A 15,044-nucleotide genomic window follows, 5' to 3' on the forward strand; every position below is an offset into this window, starting at 1 on the left:
AGGGGGGGGGGAAGAGATATAGACACAGAAAAACAGATAGCAGCGGAGAGCAGAGGAAGTAGCCATGGAGAAGCCCTGAGTGTGGGCAGAGAGGACAGCCCATGACTGTGGACTGTGTTCCGTAAAGATAATGAATACCCTGACCTCACATTACCCTAGGGAGCATTTTCTTTTAGTTTGAATTGGTTCTTTAGACTCAGGAGCAAGTTCCACCATTTCATGAGATCTGGGAGTCCCATTCATCCAAAAGAATTATGAGCTCTGCCCTACGGGGAACATGGGAGCTTGTCTGTGGGAGAACCCTGCTGCTACCTGGCATTCGTCTGGTTTTGATGTCCCCCTACTCAGTCAGTTTTCTTTCTCCTGCCTGCTCCCGTCAGGACAGTCTCTGTGGTCTTCAGGCTCTTCCTGGGGTAGCTCCACCTCCTGCCACACCACCTGATGAGCCCCTGGGAAATCTGTACCTTCACATCTGGTGGCTTGCTCCACTTTCTCCTGGGGACCTACCTGGGCTCCAGAGCTGTCTTTGGAATGACTGAACATCTCCAGGTCCTGCTGGGCGCAGGGTGCTCTTGTGCACTTTGCCCTATTTCCCTACAGGATTGTGAGAGTTGGTAGACTGACCTCCTTGCCTCCTGGTAAAAATGGCACCTTCTGGTTAGAATGCTGCAGGCAGCTGCGGTCCTGTAGGAGGGTCTTCTGAGGCCTCCCAGGCTGGTGCCCAGCGTGACCCTGCAGACTGAAGAACTAGTTCATTGAAATGCTTTGCTCATCTCCTTTCCACTGACAAAGAGCTATTGGTAGTAAATCTAGAGCATTGTGAGATGAAATCATTTGTCATGGAAGGTGGGGCTAGGGGAGGGGCAGAGCAAAACAAAACAAAACCGTCATCTCAGAGGAAATGGTTTTACAGTGCTAAGACTAAGGAGCTTCCAGAGCTGGCCAAGTGCCATTTCTCTAAACCACTTAGCTCCACAAGGTCATTTTCTCAGAGATGGACCAGGAATCTTGGAGCTGCCTGGGCTGCAGTGATTTCCTAAGCAGGGCTCTGGGCTCCAAGCTTCCCAAAAGCACAGGCGCACAGATGGGTCCCAAGGGGGCTCATTGAAGCAGAGAGTGACAGTCTGAAGGTTATTTTTTCTTCATTGGAGATTCATCTCATGATCCCAATTAGTAGCAAGATAAATGCTTCGTGTGTGACATTTTAGAAATCAGAAGAAGTCCAAGCGAGGCCCAATGGGAGGCATCTTCCACATTTGTGCCAGGCTCTGGATATGCAAGAGACAGTGGAGAACAAAGCTTGATGTCCTGATTGAGCCTTGTGGGACGCCGATTCCCAAAACCTTTTATTACAATCATCCCAGAGCCGTTAACCCTGCTGCCAAAATCGAGCTAACTAATGGGGCTGACTTAACAGATCTCACTTTTTTTTAAAAAAAAAAAAAAAAGCACATGGCTAAGCACTGGAAGATGCTACACAGAAACCCAACTGAAAAGATGCAGAGACACCACCACATACCTACAAAGGTGCTTAAAATGAAGACCGGTAATACTTTAAGGGGGCAGGGCACACAGAAGGGCATGCCTGACTAGCGGAAGCCACTTTGGAGAACTGCCGTCTCCTGTAAAGATGCAAGAACTCTCTGTATCATCCAGACATTCTATTCTTGGCAGGTTTTTTTCAAAAATGAATGAACACACAGCCCACAAAAAGGCTTCCATACAATCGCTTGCAATGACAATTTTTAAAATGCTCACTGTAGAAACAAGCCAAGTGTTTTGACCCGGGGTGAGTCCTGGCAGACATTGCCTCCTCCCTTATTCTGGAAGCGGGTGGGGGGAGTCACAGAGGAGAGGAGAGGATACTGACAGACATCCTCCCCCCCCCCCCCGTGGATTTGCCGTTGGAGGTGGTCTGATGCATCTGGTGTCATCAACTGTCTTGATGTTATTGTCTCTCCTGCTTGAGAGTCTAAGGCTTCATCTCCCTAAACTCTGGAGTACGAGGAGCAAGGAGGGTGGGGAATCCATCACTGCTTCCCTCCCTGTGGCACATGAGGAGAGACAAGGAATCCAGTCAGACACTGCCTCCCTCGCTCCAGAATATGAGGAAGTGTGGGAGAGAATCCTGTCAGAGGTTTCCTCCCTCACAGTGTCAGAGCAGAAGCAACAGGGGAGAATCCTGTCAGCTCTCTCCTCCCTCGCTCTGGGGTGTGAGTGACGCTGGGGGCGGGTCTCACCTTCCTCACAGTGCTGCAGCAGGAGCAACAGAGGAGGAAGAACCCTCACTTTTCACCTCACCCACTCTACAGTATCAGGAGTAACAGGGAGGAATCCGGCTCGCTTCGGAGGATCAGAAATCTAAGACAGAGCCCCATCAGACAGCGTTTTACTCTGTTGTCAGGAGCAGTGGCGCCTGGTCCTGTGTGGCTTCTCACAGCTGAGGGTCTGGACTGATGATTGCTCCTGATCAAGGTCGATTTCTCTCACAGGAGAAGATCTATGCTGATTCCTCAAAAGTGTGACTGGCAGAAGAATGGAATCTGCCTGTGGGTAGAGACATGCTATGACCTCCTTCCTTAATTAAGCCGCCTGAGCAGGGCAATGACCTGGCTAAAGGGACCATCCTTCAGGAAGTCAGATTCACCTAACACCATGCTAAAGAGAGGGAAGGAATAATTAACCTTTAATGAGATCATGTATTGTCCTTTCCTGGAAAGCCTGCCCCTGTTACAGTCATAACCTCTACTTCCATGAGGTTCTAGCAGGTCTACCCACCTTTCTGAGTAGGGTCTCTCTCAGAAAGTCTCTCTCTCTCTCTCTGATACTGTCTCTCTCTTTCTGATGTTAGCCTAAGTCTGGCCGTGCCCTCCCTCTCTTTGGGCTTTTTAGATCTTTCTCCAAAGCCGTCCCCCAGGGTCTCCCACAGACAAGTCCCCACCATTTGGCTGCTTCCCTGTCATGGTATCTTAACTCAAATAGTAAAGGGCATGGCTTCCCCCCCCCCACCCCGTCTTTCTCCTCCCCCTCTCCTTTCTCTCCTCTCCCCACCTTCCCCTTCTCTCCCCTCCCCTTCCCCTCCTCTCTCCTCCCCTTTCCTTCCTCCCCTCTTCCCTCACCTGTTCCTGCTCCTCCTCTTCCTCCTCCCCCCTCCTCTTCCTCCTCCTTCCCAGCCTCCTCACTCTTTTGAAATAGGGTCGCACTATGCAATTCTGGCTGGCCTAGAACTTGACATGTATATCAGGATGCCTTTGGGCTTCCTCGGTACTGGGATTAAGGGCATTTGTCTGCCCCTGAGATTTAACCTGTAAAACTCTAATAAAATTACCTTCAAGTTTAGAAGAAGGAGGAGGAGAAGGAGGAGGAGGAGGAGGAGGAGGAGGAGGAGGAGGAGGAGGAAGAAGAAGAAGAAGAAGAAGAAGAAGAAGAAGAAGAAGAAGAAGAAGAAGAAGAAGAAGAAGAAGAAGAAGAAGAAGACCACCCGACCCTGACCAGATCCTAAGGAGAAAACACCTTCCCCACACAGTCAAACACCACCATCCCATCCTCTATCGCCTTCCTTGAAAAACTGGAGGTCATTTAACAGGTTGTGTTGGGAATGAGAAATAACAGAAAGTTCCCAGTTTTGAACACTGGTTCTGAACTGACTGCTTGTGACCTCTACACAGACCCACAGCTTCTGCAAGTCAGGTGCCCATGGAATGAGCTTCTGGCTCGTTGTCACACTGCGGACGGCTCCCGTGGGCCTCCAGAGTCACGCTCTCTGTGCTCTCCAACTATGTAACTGGAGTCAAGTGTTACCCAAATAATAAAACGACCAGGAGTGAAAGAGAAACATGGAGGAGAGAAGTCTGGAAAGGTGAGGGGACCTGAGAATGAGGACTCAGATATGCCCACCAAAAGCCAGTTTCTCCCTGGCCATTCCTTGACCTGGCCTGACTGTTAGTGGCCGTATATACTCCTGTAACAGCCAAATAATATTCTGCTCTGCACAAACCATCGTTTATCAATCAACTGCAGAAGCCATTTGGGGTGACCCACTTTTTACAACAGAAACATGGGGGGTTCTAGTGGATCTTACAGGCCCAGAAGACGGGGTTAGAGGCAGATGATCTGGTATTGGGACCAACAGATCTCCTAGGCCCCTTCGGGACCTGTTGCTGTGCCTTACTGTCCTCTGAGTGCTGCAGAAGTGGGGGTTACCCCTATAATGATCAAGCACATCCCCCAGCCTGAGAAGACCTCATCTGAGGCATTGCTTGGGTCTGTTCTTCTGTAATCACAGCAAGAATTCCTCATGCAAATAAAATCAGCGCATCTGACTCATACAGTGTGTCCTCCTGAGTTTCTGTTTATTTTGGAGCCAAGCAATGATAAAAAGTCATTACTGGCTATAAAAGCCTTGGTGGGGAATTTGGCACCTCTCTTCATCAGAAATCATCCTGGGATTGTTATTGTTGTTAAGAAGAGGAGAGACATTCCTGTTGGACATTGGGACTTAACCAATCGAGTACTTGCTATTAAATTGAGTACTTGCTGCTAAAATTCAAAGATGCTATTAAAATCTTGTTACTGTGAGCTTTGTGGACAACAACAAAATAATATCTTAGCACAAATAAAAGGACAACTGTTTTTTAATACTTCTGTGTTTCAGTCGACACGAACAGAATGTTTCTGTTAAATTTGATGCCCATCAATGTCTTTTCATTCTCTTTATTGGAAAGATTCAGACCTGAAGAAGGCAAGAGCAGCCTCCACTGTCTTCATTCAGTATCAGACTGGGAGAGACTAAATTCTGGATGCTCAGGGATGCCTTTGTGCTGAGGCAAAGTCTTTCATGAAAAGCCTAGAAGCCTGGAGTGTGTTATGTGGGTCACAGTCCTCATGTCCCCTGTGGTCTGCAGGCCAGAGTCTGTTATGTGGGTCACAGTCCCTGTGGTCTACATAAGGTCGCTGCTTTCTCCATCTTTTCAGTCTTTTTCATCCTTCCCAAAAGACTCAACACACTCCGCCCTTTGCCTATACATCCACACATGCAAAGTGTCAGCAAGATGGTGGCCACCACTCTCCACCCCCACCTGGTCCTTTATCGTTCTTGCTTCTCCATGCTACTGTTTCCTGGGGATATGCATATTGATGGGTTGTTTTGGTTTGGTTTTGTTTTTTTGTTTTTTGTTTTTTTGGTTTTTTTGTTTTGTTTTATTGAATCAGGGTTCCTGTGTGTAAACCCAGGCTGGCCTTGAACTCAGAGATCCACCTGCCTCTGCCTTCCCAAGTGCTTCTGGAATTAAAGGCATGCATCACGATTGCCTGGCTGACATTGATGGATTTTGTTGGTACCTAGATAATGAACATATTCATTCATGATTTCAACAAAATGCTGAAAGGCTTTTCGCTGCCATTTTAAAGTGTGTGTGTTTAAACTGAAATATCACGTGGCAGCTGGCAGTCTGCTCACCGCAGCTGCATAGCTGTGAGCTCGTCACTCACACTGACATCAGTAAAGGTTCATGGAGCTGGGGGGGGGTGTACAATGTACACAACTGTGCCCAGGTAACCCCGAATCCGTACACACCAGCAAGACACAACACTGGAGAAGGAAGACTAGGTGTGACCTGTGGAAAGCAGTGTCTGTTGGAGTCATACAACCAAACCCAAGCTCTTAGACTCTGGTCTGTACTGTTCTGCCAGAACCTAAGGCATACAAGGACAGGTCCATGGCAGCTGGAGAAATGGCTTCCCACTATACCCAGGGCTCACTGATGTCAGCAGGAACAAGAAGCATGGGGATTCTGAAGGGCATAGAGGTTGTGGTCTCACAAGCAGATAGGGTTCTGGGACAGACCCTGGTGACAGCCTTATTCTCCATCTCTCCTTCCCCAGGACACCTGCCATGATTGGCTGCTCATTTGTGGTGGACCGGGAGTACTTCGGGGACATTGGCCTGCTGGACCCAGGCATGGAGGTGTACGGTGCAGAGAACATTGAACTGGGGATGCGGGTGAGTAGACGCAGGGCTGGCATGCTCTGGAGAGCCAGGACTGTCTACAAGGGTGGGCCTGAGAGCTCAAGTTGCTTGGAAGACTGTTAGCCCAGCCAAGACAAATGCCCAGTGGAATCCTTGCTAGCACTTTTAAAGTGAAGCTCTGCAAAGCAGATGGAGCCCTGTGTCTGTCTGTGCTCCACACTGTCATTTTCTGTGTTGAGCGCATTGGCTGGTGGGGTTGCCTGGGAAAGTCTCATCCTTGGAGCCCAGGTGGACACCATGGGGGAAAAAACTGGTCTTCCAGCTAACTGGATACGGCTCAACGCACTGCACCTACCACCTTGATTACAGGAAAAGGCAGAGCATCAACAGAAGGCACAGGTGCCCCTATGAGGGGAGCATTGGAACAGCCTGCAGTGGAGGTGACAGGCAGAACTGAGCATAGGGTAGACTGTGACCTCAAGCAGAGAGGTTGTGGAATGGAGATCAAGAAGCCATGAGCCCTTATGCAACCCCTGCGAGCCAGATGTGGGCACAGGCTTGCCCTGAGCTTTTGCCTCTGTATCCCTAGGTCACTGGGCCTCTTGGAGCCAACAGAAACAGATGTGCTGGTCACTCATAGCTAGATTTTACGGCTACAGAGGGAAAAGAAGAGGATGGCCTGCCTTTCCATATCCTGGCTTCTAGGGAAGGTGATTATTAGAGAAAAGGAAGTGTGTCCTTCAGAGGGGAAGCTGGAGTAGGAACTGAAGCAGGGAGGGGCTGAGGCAGGAGCATTAATCACAACAAAGACATTTAGGGGAACACTCTAGTGAGCCACAGGAGTCTGGACAGCAGGGCTGATGTAGCAGGCAAGGGAGTGACCAATGCAAGGCTCTGGGCCAGCTTGAGACACCACCAAGGTATGTGTGTCATACCTCAAAGATGGGAGGGTCACCTAGTAAGTAGAGCAGGACATGGAACATAAGACTCCAAGGCTCCTGAGACCTTCTTCCAGGATGCCTCTGATCTGCGGGATGGGAGAGGCTACATAGAGAGGGCAAGATGTAGCTGAGGGAAGAATTGAGGAGGTAGTGATGGGGAGTGGGCTTGCTCCTCAGACTCTGAGCTATCCTGAAAGAGGCCAGCTATGTTCGGTGGTGGGCGGTAGAGTGGGGGATGGAAGGCAGCTTCCCCGCCATATTGGTTTTGAGCATCTGGAAGGACAGAGGTGTCTCGTGTGGGGCTGACTGTGGATGCATGCTGCAGATCCTGAAATCCCTTCCAAGTTCAGCATCTCTGCAGCCCCATCACTTAGAGAGACCTCGCCGTAGCCTTCCCTGAGCGTCAGCTGCTCCATCTGTGTTCTCGGTACTTCATGGAGAGAACGGCTGTTCAATGCTTTGTTTTGTTCATGGTTTGCGGGGGGCGGGAGGGGAGAAAGAAAAAAATCAGGTTGGGTTTGGAAGCTGGAGGTCAGGGCTCTGCTTGGGCTAATAAGGCTCAGAGACAGAGGCTGTGTGTAGCAGGCCTGTGCTAGGCTCTGACTTCCTGGAGGACAAAGAGCAGACTCAGAGGAAAGCTTCAGGTTGATTTAGAGTTTACAGGAAAACCCAAGGACAGGTAAGTTGTAAACCTCACAGTCGGTAGGAGGACAGAGAAGTTAAGCATCCACAGAGGCCAGCCAGACCGTGGGGAAGGAAGCCCTAAGCCTACATTAGGGAGTTGAAATGTATAGTTAGGCTCTGACCAGCATCCCAGATAAAAAAAAAAAAAAAAAAAAAAAGAAGAAGAAGAAAGGGAATTGTTGAATCTTTCTGAGTCAGAATGCACAAAGATAGGCAGACCCGGCAGAACTCATGATTCATAGGGACTGTGCTAAGGGGCTGGAATTCTGAGAAGGAATGTTATAGAAATAATAGCCCTTTTCATTGAGAAATCTCTCTTCATTCTTAGAGATGAAGGAAAGGCTTTTTACCCAAAAGCATGTGGCCAACTGAGGCTAATGGCCAAATACAAGTTGGCCACTAATAGATTTTACTAAAATCTAAGTAAAACTTCTGCTCATGCATGTTACAGTCATCCTTAAACTTCTTTTAGTCCCTGGCCCCAGGTTACACTTGAAAGAATTTAAACAGAGACAGAAGACTGCAAGTCTGGCCACTTGAGCAGATGGGAGATTCTCCATTGCAAAGATGTCACCAGAATAATTTCTTTATTTTATTTTATTTTATTTATATGAGTACACTGTAGCTGTTTCCAGACACACCAGAAGAGGGCATCAGATCTCATTACAGATGGTCGTGAGCCACCATATGGTTGCTGGGATTTGAACTCAGGACCTCTGGAGGAGCAGTCAGTGCTCTTAACTGCTGAGCCATCTCTCCAGCCACCCCACCCCCACCCTCAGAATAATTTCTTAAGTAAACCTGTGTTCTTCTTTTCAAATCTGGGCTCATCTTTCCCATCTGGCAGAATTATGCTTTTCCCTAGAAGGGAACTGAGGGCTTTATGTCAGACCAGGACTTCATACTGGCTGTGGCCCTGCATTGTCCTCTCAAGCATGTCAGAGGCATGGTCTTTGGGAATGAGTCTAATGGCTAGCCAACCTTGGTGAACAAACATTTATATTCTGGCATTGTAAATTTGTTTACTTCTAACAGGCCTAGTTAGCATACTACTTATCTTTGGGGTATTTGGAGAGCACCACCCCTTAACTAAAATTCTACTTCTTGTGATGTTATATCTACAAGGGCAAACTCTTTTCTTTTCTTGTCTTTTTTTGGTTTTTCAAGACCGGGTTTCTCTGTGTAGCCCTGGCTGTCCTGGAACTCACTCTGTAGACCAGGCTGGCCTCAAACTCAGAAATCCACCTGCCTCTGCCTCCCAAGTGCTGGGATCAAAGGTGTGCACCACCACTGCCCAGCAAGGCCAATTTCTTAACAAGTTCTTTGTAATATCAGTTCTACTGATTTGAGTTTTTTCTACATCAGGAAAATATGTTATCTTAAGGTAAACCCACCTCCCTAGGGGTAAGTCCTGCCCTGCCCCACTGAATTAACCACTAAGGGAAGAGACAAGAGCGTGACTCCACCCAGAGGTTATTCTTTACGGAGATCTGCACACAGAATTGAAGAGGGTGCCATCGCAGTCTCCCTTGCTGCAAGACTGTGTGTCACTCACACCAGTCATGTGTGAAGCACACAAGTGAGCCTAATGTGTATATTCTATTTTTATTTCTGAGTGCATTTAGGGGAGCCTGCATGGAAACAGACAGTTTCTGCAAGATAAAATAAATCAGAGAAGAAGGAAGGGAGAGATGTGGGGCCGGCTGACACAGCACACTTACACAACCCTGTGGGGCTAGGCAGGAGGAAAGCCAGCTCTCCTCTGAGCCAGGCTACTGCCAAGAAGCTCTGTTTTCCTGTCTAACCCCTAAGGCTTGGAGGGCTGAGCCCAGGGCTCTCTGTTTTCATTGTTAAAGACTGGAGTCTGAATTCCAAAGGGCTCTTCAGGAAGGAACCATACTTATCCGGGGACCCAGAGTCCTGGATGGAACCCCAAACTTAACAGGGTGGCGTGTGTGGGAGACAGGCAACAGGCCTGGCCCATGGAGAGGAAGCAAGGTGAGCTGCCCTCCCCTCAAGGTACCAAATTTGCTCCCATCAGACATCTATGTGGCTCCAGGACCCTTTAACTGTGGGGGCAGCCCCCTGCTGAGGTACTTCATCTTAGAGAGTCCATAGGAGCCATCTCTAGTCTTCCCAAATGTGAGTGTTCTCTAAACATGTCTCTAGAATTAAAGAATAATTGATGGAAAATGGCTCCTCCGTGGGGAGGGGGGGTGGTTCTAGAAATTGCCAGGGAACAGACATCTCTGCAGTTAGTAGCAATCACGGAAGCTGTTTTGCCCAGATCAATGTGGATCTTTCTGACCCTTCAGGCTATGTTCCTGCTCCTCACAGTGACCCCAAGATGATCACTGAGTCCAGCACATGTGTGTGGACAAAGAGGACTCTCTAGCAGAGAGATCCAGGGCAGCCCCATCACCCACCTCATTCATGGTGTCCGGATAGTCCGGAAGCAAACAAGGAGTCAGGACAGACCCAAGCTAAAGATGGCAAGACAATGGAGATGACAGTGGTAGCAAGGCATCACTGCTGACTGACACATCACAGGATGCCTGTGGCTTAGGACAGACAGGACAGGGATGGTTAGCGGCTGTTGGGAACTGCTGGTGGGTGAGGGTCAAGGTCTTCTCTTGCTGGGTACTTGGAACTAAAGACAAAGGGAAGTCAGGAGTGAGCAGAGGTGACCAGGTAAGGAGTCCATATTCATGATGGCTCAGGAGAGCTGGGCCTTTGCCATCTTCAGTGACAGCAGCTGCCACGCCCAGGTCTTGTGTCTTGGTGGACTCCTGTGCTATGTCCCTGGACTCTACACAGGCCTCCATACCCAACAAAAACAACTTACGGGAGGAAGGAAGGAAAGGTCTGTTTTGGCTTATAGCTTGAAAGTGCAGTCTATCATGGTGGGGGTGTCATGGCGGCAGGAGTGTGAGGCAGCGGATGACACTGTGTCCCCTGGTCAGGATGCAGAGATGGACATCAGCTCTCAGCTGCTTTCTTTTCTATTTACTCTGTGGCCCTAACCTATGGGATGGTGCTGCCTTCCCTCCTCAGTTAACCCAACTGAGAAATTTCCTCACAGACAGGCTCAGAGGTGATTCTCAGTCTCAAATCAACAATCCAGATTAGCCACCCACCTCCCAAGTCTGAGAGTCCCACTGCCCACCCCACTGGATGATAATGCCTCTGACCGTCTAGGGCCCATTGCCACCACCCACTGTGAGAACTTGGATATGGCTGGGGTGTCTCCAAGGACCTATCGTCCTGTCACAGAGAACGTATTCATGGACTCTGGTGTGATTGATCACTGAGGCTGAGATCCATGCTGGGGAGGACGGTGACACCTCATAATCAAAATGCTCACCTCAGGATGCAGCCCCATCCTGAGAGGCCGTGGGGGACACATGCGTGAATGCACACACAGGGGAAATGTCCTCAGTGTGACCAGCAGCAGTCCCCACCCTTCTGCTCTACCTAGAAATCCTAAATAGAAAGGAGATGTTCTTCCAGGGCATTCTGGGCCCTATATTTCCTGAGGCCTGAGTACTGGACTGGCAGACCCAGAAGGCAGTGGCTCCGCTCCAGGCCCTTCAGAAGGCAGAACCACTTTTCTCTGGACACTCTAGCTGGAGGCTTACTGCCCTGGGCCTTAACTGCCAGCAGCCCAAGCACTTGGCAGCTTCTGTGACCCTCAGCTTCTAGCCACAGTAAATAAATGGTGGCAGCAGACAGACAGCTCAGAGCAGCTGGAGTGCCAACTGCTAGTGCCACAGCTCTCAAGCACGCCTTAGGTGCAGGGACCCTTTGACCCGGAGTGACAGGAGTTATAGCTCTCAGACGTTGGATGTCAGGATCCTTAGCCCTTAAAGCTTTGCAGCTCTCTGCAATTCTTCCAGCAACCTGGGCCCATACTTCTTTGTCTAGGGCTCTCTTCTCTCTTCCTTTTTCCAGTCCCGACTCTCCACCTGTTCTGACTTGCTCACTGCCTTTGCTCGATCCCCCACCCCTGCCTTTGCTCGATCCCCCACCCCCACCATGTTGTTTCTGCTTCTTGTCCCTGACTCTTGTCACAGCTGCTGCTGCTACCCCTGCCGTCTTACTACCATAGCCTTTTCTTCATGCTACCAATTCAGTCTGTTGCTATCACACTGGGCGCGGGGGGAGGGGGGGCGTTGGGGGGGAGCACAGGAGAGCGTCTCCCAGTGACTCACAAACCGAGATGAACAGTTTGCTTATAATAGCCAGAAAGTGGGTGTGGCCAGGGCGTGTGCACCAATTACTGCAATCCTATGTACAAATTGATGGACTGTGTTTCCCCAATCTTTTTTTGTTTTGTTTTGTTTTTAGATTTATTTATTTATTATATGTAAGTACACTGTAGCTGTCTTCAGACACTCCAGAAGAGGGCGCCAGATCTCGTTACGGATGGTTGTGAGCCACCATGTGGTTGCTGGGATTTGAACTCTGGACCTTCGGAAGAGCAGTCGGGTGCTCTTACCCACTGAGCCATCTCTCCAGCCCCATGTGTTTCCCCAATCTTGACATAGCTCCTCTTGCACCAATCAGCTGACCACTGATGTTCCCTCCAGTCACAGTCTTCTTGCCTGTACAATGCTCTAACCACTGAGTTACCATTCCAGACCCTAGAACGCACTTTCTGAAAGTGGCTCTTCAGAATAAGAACAGGGTCTCATCTTGGTGGTGGCGGCACACACCTTTAATCTTAATCCCAGCACTGGGGAAGCAGAAACAGATGGATCTCTGTGAGTTTGAGGCCGACCTAGTCTATAGAGTGAGTTCTGCAGGACAGTCAAAGCTATGCAGAGAAACCATGTCTTGAAGTTCTAAGGCTCGGGCCAGTCCCTGGTGGGGGGTCCTGGACCATCGGTGATTCTCAGTACAGGATGGAGTAGTTTACAGTGCAGGAGCAAGTGTCTGAGCTTCTGCTCTGCGGCTGGCTTTCCAAAGCAGACTTCGTTAGATTTTGTCCTGACCTTTATTAAACCTAATGGACGAAGCAGAATCATTTCCCCCGCTAATTGGCTCCAGGACTTTCCTCATTAGGGGACGTGCAGCTGGTATTTCTACAATCACAGGGATGAAAATTGACCTCAGAGACCTCAGAGTCCCTCTAATTGGATTGAGTCGATTAGAAAGGCTGTGTGGGCCATCATATTAATCACAGGTCAGAGACGGTGAGAACGGGGAATGGGGAGCAGGGCATAGACCTGTGGCTGCAAACTACCATCCTGAACAGGTACACACACCCCACTGTCCCTCTGAGATGCTTTTTCTCTACCAGGGCCTCACAGCTAGCCCAGCTCCTACCAAATGGGAGCCTTTATGTCTCTGTTCAGATGTCAGCCTTAGAGCTCTCCCACGTTCCCAGCCTTCCTCATGGAAATCCCTCAGCCCCTCCATGCTCTGTTTGGCCAAAGCACATGCAGGCTTCATGGGGAGAGTTCTTTCTGTTCGGTAGGGGAGCTCCTCGTGGGAATGCATTTCCCTGGCATGATTCCCCGCTAGATTATGTTATCTGCAAGCCCCAGGACATACCACAAGCGTCTGCTCCCTCCCTTCTTCTTACCCTTCCCAGCCAGTGCTGCAACCCACTTTAGATGGGTCCTGTATCATTCCTGAGCTACAGAGTCACTGGCTGTATACACCATGGTGACACCAAGGGCTTTTAGACTTGGGAGACGCAAATGTTCTGCACTGAGCTATGTCTCTGGGCCTTATGAGAGCAAAATTCTAGTAAAAGAGGGAGGAGAGGACACAGGTTATAACTAAGCGAGGTGTGTGTCTGAGGCAGGGAGTAGGCAATTCCCCAAGATATTTGAGTCCCAAGAGGGTATTGATAGACCTAGTGGGGAAACCCCCACTCAATTCCTGATTCGGCGTGCACCCAAAAAATCACGGAGGACCATCTTGATGTAAATACATGAGGACGTTTAATTACGGAGCTCCGGACCGACATGCATCCCACACAGGAGATAACGGATGTCGGCCACAAGGCTCGAAAGCTAGGGGGTTTTATGGGGTAAGGGGCTTAGGGGTGTGGAATTCAGCATAGCAGCACACTATTGGCTTATTCAAACATCAGCAGAAAAATTACATGTACGTGCAGGGTGTCAGAGTTCTGTGAGTTGTTGACTCAGTTTAGATAGCCCTGTTATGTCCTCACATTCCTCTTTATCTTTAAGGTCAAGCTGTTCCCAGGAATGTTTTAACTACGGGGCATACCCAGGTTTGTTTTTCTCTTTTCTCAGTCCCAGGCAGCATCTAGGCTCACAAACAACCAGCAATTTCTGAGTACTTTATATGACTTACAGGTCTTGAAATTTCATCTTTCCTTCAGTATCAGACTTCAACCCAAGGTGACAAGGGCCGAGAGAGTAACTTAGAGTTGTGTCAGATCTGAGATCATTACCACAACATCACTGTTTATATCGGGGTGTCTCAGCTGCTCCTCTGCAAGTGGGTGCCCTGCTTCCAACAGCTCTGACATTAACTGCTGCAGGCTGCCAAGAGCTTTCTAGGGGCACCGGCTATGTGTCAACTCTACCATGCAGGGAGCAGGGCTAGCCTGGACACACTATGGCTGCCATATAGCTGCAGTCTTCACTAAGAATGCCTGTGTGAGTCAGGGCAGAGGGGCCCTTTGCTGTCTGGGTGTTAGACAAGAGTAGCCACAAGCTGAGTACCCTCGCCTGCCAATTATCAACATATCCACAAGCCCCAGCTGCGGGGAGCAGGCGTTGCCTGGCAGAGGAGGATGAAGGGTATCTGCTACCTCATGAGCAGAAGCATCTCAGGCACGGTGTCTTCAAAGATGCCTCCTGAGTCTTGCATTCAAGCTGGACTCTGCTCACTCCTCTGCACCACCAGCTATCTCAGCCTGTAGAGGAGCCCATGAGAACTAACCCTGGACCTCTTTAAGGATTAAACACTGTGGGTGTTCACGATGGCTCTGATAGACCCTTGCCCCCTCTTAAACACTGTTTTACTCCCTTTATGAAACCGGCCTGATGCAGCAGGGCCTGGGGGGAGGCGTACTGGCTCAAGTAGAATTGGAATTGCCCAGTTTGTCAGCGACAGGTGTGCCCCCGCTCAGAGCCCACTTGTGGATGTGAGTGTGCACTTGCATGCGGTAGGTCATGTGTGATGTTATTTATGTCTGTGTCTTTGGTTTGGTTCTGCAGATATCCTTGGGGTGATCTACTGGAACAACACATCTGCTGCAAACATGTATCCATATTTCTCATCCTCTTCCACATCCTCAGACAGGCACTTATGGCTTCTTTCTATCACCAGCCTGGAAGGGACCGCTTGGTCTGAATTCTCTTATTATAACAGCTCAGTTACCCCTTGTAACATGTCTCTGAAAATGGAGTTACTCAGTCAGATGAACTTTATAAAGCTTTTGATATAAATCTTAGTCCCCTTTTCTG

At 49.4% G+C, this 15,044-nt stretch overlaps 1 protein-coding gene across 1 annotated transcript in view; it reads left to right on the plus strand.

Moving 5' to 3' along the window:
* Positions 1 to 15,044, plus strand: part of Galnt9 (polypeptide N-acetylgalactosaminyltransferase 9) — an 83,977-nt gene that overhangs the window by 58,875 nt on the left and 10,058 nt on the right. Inside the window, exon 6 of the mRNA XM_021162920.2 lies at positions 5,884 to 6,001. Coding sequence (XP_021018579.1) covers positions 5,884 to 6,001 — 118 coding nt within the window. The remainder of the gene's footprint in view (positions 1 to 5,883; positions 6,002 to 15,044) is intronic.

This window comes from Mus caroli, unplaced genomic scaffold (genome assembly GCF_978045245.1).
Source record: "Mus caroli unplaced genomic scaffold, Mus_caroli_1 scaffold_4, whole genome shotgun sequence".
Taxonomy (NCBI): domain Eukaryota; kingdom Metazoa; phylum Chordata; class Mammalia; order Rodentia; family Muridae; genus Mus; species Mus caroli.